Source organism: Oncorhynchus nerka, linkage group LG25 (genome assembly GCF_034236695.1).
Source record: "Oncorhynchus nerka isolate Pitt River linkage group LG25, Oner_Uvic_2.0, whole genome shotgun sequence".
NCBI classification, from domain to species: Eukaryota; Metazoa; Chordata; class Actinopteri; order Salmoniformes; family Salmonidae; genus Oncorhynchus; species Oncorhynchus nerka.
The window spans coordinates 12664179-12674731 of NC_088420.1; the positions used below are offsets into that span (position 1 = coordinate 12664179).

Genomic DNA, 10553 nt, shown 5'->3' on the forward strand with positions numbered 1-10553 from the left:
CTGCCGCTGAAAAATATCCCCAATAACACCATGATATTGCATCACCATGATTCACCGTAGGGATATTGCCAGGTTTCCTCCAGACCTGACGCTTGGCATTCAGGCCAAAGTGTTTAATCTTGGTTTCATCAGATCAGAGAATCTTGTTTCTCATGGTCTGAGAGTCCTTTAGGTGCCTTTTGGCAAACTCCAAACAGACTTTCATGTGCCTTTTACTGAGAAGTGGCTTCCGTCTGGCCACTCTACCAAAAAGGCCAAATTGGTGGAGTGCTGCAGAGATGGTTGTCCTTCTGGAAGGTTCTCCCATCTCCACAGAGGAAGTCTTGAGCTCTGTCAGAGTGACCATTGGGTTCTCAGTAATGTCCCTGACCAAGACCCTTCTCCCCGAATTGTTCAGTTTGTCTCTGTACTGGTACCCCCTGTATATAGCCTTGTTAGTATAATTTAATTATGCCAATGTGCTTTCATCAATTGAAAGCCCTTCATCTATTTTATGAGAATTTGTAAGATTTCTTGTTGCATAAAATAGACGCAGACCAGTCTTTAAATAATAGGTAATAGAATTTATTCTCGGAGCGCGCTACCACTCAAAACAAAAGCATCAGTTTAAATACAGATCATGACGTCATTTCACTGTCTTAAAACGAGCCCCCCTCTCTCGACAGGACAAAGTAAGGTGAAGAGTTCATTCTAACTTACTAACACACTCCCAGATAACTTTTGACCCCTCAACATTATCGATCACCACTGAACTGACAGGTTTAATTAACAGAAACCCTAGGAATGCACTCACTGCCTAATCTAAAAACCCCAGAGCTAAGTTTCAGGTTGGGTCAACCATAGGCTAACGACCTTATGTGTTTACACAGTCCACAACCCATTTGTTCCTGCCCAGTAGAAATGGTGTTCATTAACATTCTATTCCTACTTGTCCTGTCACACAATTTCTTCTTATGAACTCATATTGTTAATCAGATATAATATAACAGAGTATAAGTTTACTTACAGTTCCATTTAAAATGATTTGTTCAGTCATATTAATCATCATTTCCTAACAAGCCTCCACATTGACTCTGTACTGGTACCCCCTGTATATAGCCTCCACATTGACTCTGTACTGGTACCCCCTGTATATAGCCTCCACATTGACTCTGTACTGGTACCTCCTGTATATAGCCTCCACATTGACTCTGTACTGGTACCTCCTGTATATAGCCTCCACATTGACTCTGTACTGGTACCCCCTGTATATAGCCTCCACATTGACTCTGTACTGGTACCCCCTGTATATAGCCTCCACATTGACTCTGTACTGGTACCCCTGTATATAGCCTCCACATTGACTCTGTACTGGTACCCCCTGTATATAGCCTCCACATTGACTATGTACTGGTACCCCCTGTATATAGCCTCCACATTGACTCTGTACTGGTACCCCCTGTATATAGCCTCCACATTGACTCTGTACTGGTACCCCCTGTATATAGCCTCCACATTGACTCTGTACTGGTACCCCCTGTATATAGCCTCCACATTGACTCTGTACTGGTACCTCCTGTATATAGCCTCCACATTGACTCTGTACTGGTACCCCCTGTATATAGTCTCCACATTGACTCTGTACTGGTACCTCCTGTATATAGTCTCCACATTGACTCTGTACTGGTACCCCCTGTATATAGCCTCCACATTGACTCTGTACTGGTACCTCCTGTATATAGTCTCCACATTGACTCTGTACTGGTACCCCCTGTATATAGCCTCCACATTAACTCTGTACTGGTACCTCCTGTATATAGCCTCCACATTGACTCTGTACTGGTACCCCCTGTATATAGCCTCCACATTGACTCTGTACTAGTACCCCCTGTATATAGCCTCCACATTAACTCTGTACTAGTACCTCCTGTATATAGCCTCCACATTGACTCTGTACTGGTACCCCCTGTATACAGCCTCCACATTGACTCTGTACTGGTACCCCCTGTATATAGTCTCCACATTGACTCTGTACTGGTACCTCCTGTATATAGTCTCCACATTGACTCTGTACTGGTACCCCCTGTATATAGCCTCCACATTGACTCTGTACTGGTACCCCCTGTATATAGCCTCCACATTGACTCTGTACTGGTACCCCCTGTATATAGCCTCCACATTGACTCTGTACTGGTACCCCCTGTATATAGCCTCCACATTGACTCTGTACTGGTACCTCCTGTATATAGCCTCCACATTGACTCTGTACTAGTACCCCCTGTATATAGCCTCCACATTGACTCTGTACTGGTACCCCCTGTATATAGCCTCCACATTGACTCTGTACTAGTACCTCCTGTATATAGCCTCCACATTGACTCTGTACTGGTACCCCCTGTATATAGCCTCCACATTGACTCTGTACTAGTACCTCCTGTATATAGCCTCCACATTGACTCTGTACTAGTACCCCCTGTATATAGCCTCCACATTGACTCTGTACTGGTACCCCCTGTATATAGCCTCCACATTGACTCTGTACTGGTACCCCCTGTATATAGCCTCCACATTGACTCTGTACTAGTACCTCCTGTATATAGCCTCCACATTGACTCTGTACTGGTACCCCCTGTATATAGTCTCCACATTGACTCTGTACTGGTACCTCCTGTATATAGCCTCCACATTGACTCTGTACTGGTACCTCCTGTATATAGCCTCCACATTGACTCTGTACTAGTACCCCCTGTATATAGCCTCCACATTGACTCTGTACTGGTACCCCCTGTATATAGTCTCCACATTGACTCTGTACTGGTACCCCCAGTATATAGCCTCCACATTGACTCTGTACTGGTATGTCCTGTATATAGCCTCCACATTGACTCTGTACTGGTATGTCCTGTATATAGCCTCCACATTGACTCTGTACTGGTACCCCCTGTATATAGCCTCCACATTGACTCTGTACTGGTACCTCCTGTATATAGCCTCCACATTCACTCTGTACTGGTACCTCCTGTATATAGCCTCCACATTGACTCTGTACTGGTACCTCCTGTATATAGCCTCCACATTGACTCTGTACTGGTACCTCCTGTATATAGCCTCCACATTGACTCTGTACTGGTACCCCCTGTATATAGCCTCCACATTGACTCTGTACTGGTACCCCATGTATATAGCCTCCACATTGACTCTGTACTGGTACCCCCTTTATATAGCCTCCACATTGACTCTGTACTGGTACCTCCTGTATTTTGCCTCGTTATTGTTTTTTATTGTGTTACTTTTTAAAACTTTTTATTTTGGTAATATTTTCTTAACCCTTATTTTTCTTATCTACGTTGTTGGTTAAGGGCTTGTCAGTAAGCATTTCACGTTAAGATCTACACCTGTTGTATTCAGCGCATGTGACAAATAATATTTGATTGTAACTAAATATGCAGTTTCAATGTTACGGTCTTTGATTCAATTATATTTTTGAAACTCAGGCTGTGTGTGTTTATCTGCGTCATTCCTTGATCATTCCTTGTGGTCCTGTAGCTCAGTTGGTGGAGTATAGTGCTTGTTAAACCAGGGTAGTGGGTTTGATTCCTGGGACCACCCATATGTAAAGTGTTTGTACACATGACTGCAAATCCCTTTGGATAAAAGTGTCTGCTAAATGGCAGATATATCCACTGATTATACCAAACATTTCGAACACCTTCCTAATATGGAGTTGGACCCTCCCCTTTCTCCCTCAGAATAGCCTCAATTCATCGGGGCATGGACTCGACAAGGTGTCGAAAGCTTTCCACAGGGATGCTGGCCCATGTTGACTCCAATGCTTCCTTTGGGTGCAGTGGAGGCTCCTCAGAGGAGGAAGGGGAGGCTCCTGAGAGGAGGAAGGGGATGCTCCTCAGAGGAGAAAGGGGAGGCTCCTCAGAGGAGGAAGGGGAAGCTCCTGAGAGGAGGAGGGGGAGGCTCCTGAGAGGAGGAAGGGGAGGCTCCTCAGAGGAGGAAGGGGAGGCTCCTCAGAGGAGGAAGGGGAGGCTATAAACTATATTAAAAATAATCACGTCACCAAATAATTGATGAAAACATGAAGGTCTACAGTAGCCTCAGCAGCATTCTGTAGGGTAGCACCATGTTGTAGCCTGAACAGCGAGTTTCCGTTTCTCCTCTGAGTAATTTGACTTCAATACAAACCTACGAGGTTTTGGAAACGTTTTTTTTCACCTGGTCACATACAGCTGATGTGTTGTGCATTGAAGTCCAGAAGCGAAGGGAAAAGGTGAGAGGAGGAGAGAAGGAATACAACGTGGCTGTAATGAAAGTGAACTGTGTTTACACATGATCAGGGGTGTATTCATTCCGACGATTCTGTTGAAAAACATTTCTTCCCTGGAACAAAACGGGGATAAACATACCTGAATTTGTTTTTAAACAACTCTCGTTTGCAACTGCTGGACTAATGATTACATTCTAGATCAGTAGGTGAGAGTGGTATTGAATGTGTCACTGTCTGTCACCTTAAAATTTTCTCTCAACCTGTGTGCACCTACATTGTAAACTTTCATTCATAGACTAGGTTGTAGCTACCTCATGATGGGTATAGGGAAAATGTTAGTATCATGTAGTAGTCCAAACCTATCACTGTTACATTGAACAGGGTGAATGGAATATGAATGACAGTCATCCAACATGCTGTAGTAGAAATAAGGACATGCCCATGAAAAACAAAATGGTCCTCCCTCATCTTAAACGGCACTGACCTCCACTGTTACGGTGGTGGACCATTCTTGGTACACATGGGAAACTGTTGAGTTTGAAAAACAAATCACAAATCGGTGCGCCTGGAACCTACTACCATACCCCGTTCAAAGGCACTTAAATATTTAGTCTTCCCAATTCACCCTCTGAATGGTACTCAGACACAATCCATGTCTCATTTGTCTCAAGGCTTAACAATCCTTCTTTAACCGGCCTCCTCCCTTCATCTACACGGATTGAAGTGGATTTAACTAGTGACATCAGTAAGGGATCATAGCTTTCACCTGGATTCACCTGGTCAGTCTATGTCATGGAAGGAGCAGGTGTTCTTAATGTTTTGTATACTCAGTGTATAGCAGGACAGATATTCAAGTGCTATTTCCATGTGATGCATTTGCTCTATTGTTTACAGGATTATTTGTATCTTATAGAGCATGGCTTTAAGGGAAGAGTATGGTCACATCTAGACAAAAACGATTGTGAAAAATGAACAGAGAAAATGTGTATAAACACACTATCTATTCATAGAAGTATGTATGCATCATCTACATATTCATATTACGCTTTTACGTCTGTGTACAGGAAAGTTGTAGTTGTAAGACGTAAGAGAAAATATATCAGCTTATTGTTAAATAATTATGACGTTCTTTCCAATACAAAAAGTGTCGTAACTATTGTTTCCAAACTGCGTTACCCACTCCAGCCAGCAGATGGCGATGAGCGTCTTTCAGGTGATGCTTCTTGCGTGACGTATAATGGACTGGACGGACGCTTCTTCAGGAACAACAACACGGATACTATTTCAACCACCTGGGTAGCTTGCTGGACAAGGTAAAACTGAAAGATTGACGTTTTAGGCCATGTTAGTGTACATTAGCTAATCGCAGTGTATAAAACATATTTCAGTTGACGTTAACTTGAACCTAATTTGCTTGTTCAAGTTGCAAATGTGTTAAAGATTGATACTGAGCAGAGCACTAGGCTATTCGCTAATGCTAACTAGCTAGCTAACATCCCTGACCATGAGCTCATTAAACTACTCATCCCCTGCTAAAGAAGAGGATGTCTGCTGTTCGGAGAAAGAAGCTCTGGCGCTGAACATTGTCGTGAAAGATGAAGAGGAGGATATTACAGTGAAAGGAGAGAAAGAAGCTCTGGCGCTGAACATTGTCGTGAAAGACGAAGAGGAGGATATTACAGTGAAAGGAGAGAAAGAACCTTTCAGAATGAAAAAGGAGGAAGAGGAGGCTGTTATAGGGAAAGAAGAGAAAGCATCCTCTTCCTCTCTAAAAGGTTCTATCTCAGTAAAGGTGAAGGAGGAAGACGTTTTGGGAGTGAAAGAGGAGGAGACAGAATATCAGATTAACACCAGTGAGTACTGTCTTAAAAACAGGGGCACAAACTATGCAGTTGTTGAATTAATGTGTGGTTTTTAAGGGGCATTCTACTGAAGTTCTTCACTTCAATATGATGTTCAGTACTATATAAATTGTTAAAGGGTCAATCTGCCATTGCTACATATATTTTGGGACTTTTAAATGAGATTTAATTATATATAACAGGCTTTTAAAATGTAATAATGGAGCATAATTTATACTTAAAATATCAAAGGGACACAAAAGGCACCCAATTAATTTAGAGATATTAATGCCTCTGATAAGACCCTATGACTGTAATAGACAGTAATAATTGATGATAAGTTCACCATCTGTTTGATGTTCTCGTTCACACAGGAGAGAGACATGACTATCGTGGATCCTCTGGGGAGCCTCAACAACATCCTGATGCTGACGAGGCAGAGAAGAGTCTCTCCAGATCAGAACACCAGATGGTACAGCTTGGTCTGGTCTAGGATACAGCTTGCTCTATCTGGGTCTGGGTTTCTGTAAGGCACTTTATGACAACAGTGACATCAGCATCCATAATGATATGTGTCTGTGTCCCCTCTTTATGGTTACCAGGACAATGCTAGCCCTTCCGCCCTCCCGGAGACCCTGTGTCGTGCCTCTCCTGGTAGCACCTTACTGCTGGGTATGAAGAGGTTGTCTGTGCTGCTGGTAGACTGCAGGAAAACAACGGGGCTGAGTGGAACTGTGAGAGGAGGAGAAGAGAAGAAAGGATCAGATTTGACACATCAAAGTAAGTGCTGTAGTTTTAACAAATAAAATAGATCTGCCCATTGGTATCTGTTCCCAATAGGGCTGTCCCTGACTAATACAAAAACAACTTTGCACACTCTTGGTATTCTCTCAACCAGCTTAACCTGGAATGCTTTTCCAACAGTCTTGAAGGAGTTCCCACATATGCTGGGCACATGTTGGCTACTTTTCCGTCACTCTGCGGTCCAACTCAGCCCAAACCATCTCAATTTGGGTTGAGGTCAGGTGATTGTGGAGGCCAGGTTATCTGATGCAGCACTCCATCACTCTCCTTCTTGGTCAAATAGCACTTACACAGCCTGGTTGTGGTTAGGTCATTGTCCTGTTGAAACACAAATGATAGTCCCACTAAGCGCAAACCAGATGGGATGGTGTATCGCTGCAGAATGCTGTGGTAGCGATGCTGGTTAAGTATGACTTGAATTCTAAATAAATCACAAACAGTGTCACCAGCAAAGCACCATCACTCATGAATGCTCATCAATGCTTCACGGTGGGAAACACACATGTGGAGATCATCCGTTCACCTACTCTGCGTCTCACAGACATGTCGGTTGGAACCGGAAATCTCAAATTTGGACTCATCAGACCAAAGGACAGATTTCCACCGGTCCATTGCTCATGCTTATTGATTCACACAGTCTCCTCTGAACAGTTGATGTTGAGATGTGTCTCTTAATTGAACTCTGTAAATCATTTATTTGGGATGCAATTTCTGAGGGTCTTCCTTTCCTGTGGAGGTCCTCATGAGAGCCAGTTTCATCATAGCTTTTGATGTTTTTTTGCAACTGTACTTCAAGAAAGTTTCAATGTTCTTGAAATATTCGGTATTGACTGACCATGTCTTCAAGTAATGATGGACTGTTGTTTCTCTTTGCTTATTTGAGCCATTTGGACTTGGACTTTTACCAAATAGGGCTGTCTTCTGTATACCCCTTTAACTTGTCACAAGACAACTGATTGGCTCAAACGCACTAAGAAGGAAAAACACAAATTAATATTTAAACAAGGCACACCTGTTAATTGAAATGCTTTCCAGATGACTACCTCATGAAGTTGGTTGAGAGAATGCCAAGAGTGTGCAAAGCTGTCATCAAGACAAAGGGTGGCTACTTTGAAGAATCTCAAATATAAAATATATTTTGATTTGTTTAACAGTTTTTTTGTTTACTACATGATTCCATTTGTGTTATTTCATAGTTTTGATGTCTTCACTATTATTCTACAATGTAGAAAATAGTAATAATAAAATAAAGAAAAACCCTTAAATGAGTAGGTGTGTCCAAACTTTTGACTGGTTCTCTATACACAGTGGGGAGAACAAGTATTTGATACACTGCCAATTTTGCAGGTTTTCCTACTTACAAAGCATGTAGAGGTCTGTCATTTTTTATCATAGGTACACTTCAACTGTGAGAGACGGAATCTAAAACAAAAATTAAGGAAATCACATTGTATGATTTTTAAGTAATTAATTTGCATTTTATTGCATGACATAAGTATTTGATACATCAGAAAAGCAGAACTTAATATTTGGTACAGAAACCTTTGTTTGCAGGGATTTTGGCCCACTCCTCCATACAGACCTTCTCCAGATCCTTCAGGTTTCAGGGCTGTCGCTGGGCAATACGGACTTTCAGCTCGCTCCAACGATTTACTATTGGGTTCAGGTCTGGAGACTGACTAGGTCAGGACCTTGAGATGCTTCTTACGGAGCCACTCCTTAGTTGCCCTGGCTGTGTGTTTCGGGTCGTTGTCATGCTGGAAGACCCAGCCACGACCCAACTTCAATGCTCTTACTGAGGGAAGGAGGTTGTTGGCCAAGATCTCGAGATGCATGGCCCCATCCATCCTCCCCTCAATACGGTGGAGTCGTCCTGTCCTCTTTGCAGAAAAGCATCCCCATAGAATGATGTTTCCACCTCCATGCTTCACGGTGGGGATGGTGTTCTTGGGGTTGTACTCATCCTTCTTCTTCCTCCAAACACGGCGAGTGGAGTTTAGACCAAAACGCTCTATTTTTGTCTCATCAGACCACATGACCTTCTCCCAATCCTCCTCTGGATCATCCAGATGGTCATTGGCAAACTTCAGACGGGCCTGGACATGCGCTGGCTTGAGCAGGGAGTACCTTGCGTGCGCTGCAGGATTTTAATCCATGACGGCGTAGTGTGTTACTAAAATGGTTTTCTTTGAGACTGTGGTCCCAGCTCTCTTCAGGTCATCGACCAGGTCCTGCCGTGTAGTTCTGGGCTGATCCCTCACCTTCCTCATGATCATTGATGCCTCACGAGGTGAGATCTTTCATGGAGCCCCAGACAGAGGGTGATTGACCGTCATCTTGAACTTCTTCCATTTTCTAATAATTGCGCCAACAGTTGTTGCCTTCTCACCAAGCCGCTTGCCTATTGTCCTGTAGCCCATCCTAGCCTTGTGCTGGTCTACAATTTTATCCCTGATGTCCTTACACAGCTCTCTGGTCTTGGCCATTGTGGAGAGGTTGGAGTCTGTTTGATTGAGTGTGTGGACAGGTGTCTTTTATACAGGTAACAAGTTCAAACAGGTGCAGTTAATACAGGTAATCAGTGGAGAACAGGAGGGCTTCTTAAAGAAAAACTAACAGGTCTGTGAGAGCTGGAATTCTTACTGGTTGGTAGGTGATCAAATACTTTTGTCATGCAATAAAATGCAAATTAATTACTTAAAAATCATACGATGTGATTTTCTGGATTTTTGTTTTAGATTCTGTCTCTCACAGTTGAAGTGTACCTATGATAAGTGCGTAAGCCCACCCACTTGGGAGCCAGGCCCAGCGAATCAGAATGAGTTTTCCCCACAAAAGGGCTTTGTTACAGAGATAAACACTCCTCAGTTTCATCAGATGTCCGGGTGGCTGATCTCAGACGATGTGGAGGTCCTTGATCTGCAGTTGTGAGGCCTGTTGGACGGACTTCCAAATTCTCTAAAAAGACATTGGAGGCGGCTGATGGTAGAGAATGCAACATTCAATTCTCTGGTAGCAGCTCCAGTGGATATTCCTGCAGTCCCCAATCCATTTGCACACTCCCTCAAAACTTGAGACATCTATGGCACTGTGTTGTGTGACAACTGTATATTTTAGAGTGGCTTTTTATTGTCCCCAGCACAAGGTACACCTGTGTAATGCTGTTTAATCAGCTTCTTGATATGCTACACCTGTCACGTGGATGGATTATCTTGGCAAAGCAATGTAAACAAATTTACACAAATTGGAGATTTCATTCTAGTCTCTTTTTATATAAACACTGTCTTTGGCAGGAGGAAAACCAAACTTGGAGGAACCAAAGACCTCCACAACATCAAGACGACACCTCTGCTCCCAGATCAAGTTAGAAGAAGCCTGGAAAGAAAGAACCTGAAAGAGGACACACACAGGAGAGAAGCCATACCATTGCGGCCAGTGTGGAAATAGTTTTAGCCAGTTAGGAAACATGAAAAGACATGAGCGAATTCACACAGGGGAGATGCCATACCACTGCTCCCATTGCGGAAAGAGTTTTAACCATTTACTTAACATGAAAAGACATGAGAGGATACACACAGGAGTGAAGCCTCACCATTGCTCCCAGTGTGGAAAGAGTTTTATGCAGTTAGGTATCCTCAAAGATCATTTGCGAA

The 10553-nt window shown here is 43.1% G+C and overlaps 1 protein-coding gene across 1 annotated transcript; it reads left to right on the plus strand.

The window, feature by feature from the left end:
• Positions 1 to 5347: 5347 nt before the first annotated feature.
• LOC135564623 (uncharacterized) lies at positions 5348 to 10294 on the plus strand. The gene is made up of 4 exons (XM_065009990.1): positions 5348 to 6108; positions 6471 to 6568; positions 6699 to 6876; positions 10194 to 10294. Exons 1-4 carry the CDS (start codon positions 5760 to 5762, stop codon positions 10292 to 10294), a joined length of 726 nt encoding a protein of 241 aa, XP_064866062.1. The 5' UTR covers positions 5348 to 5759.
• The last annotated feature ends 259 nt before the right edge of the window (positions 10295 to 10553 follow it).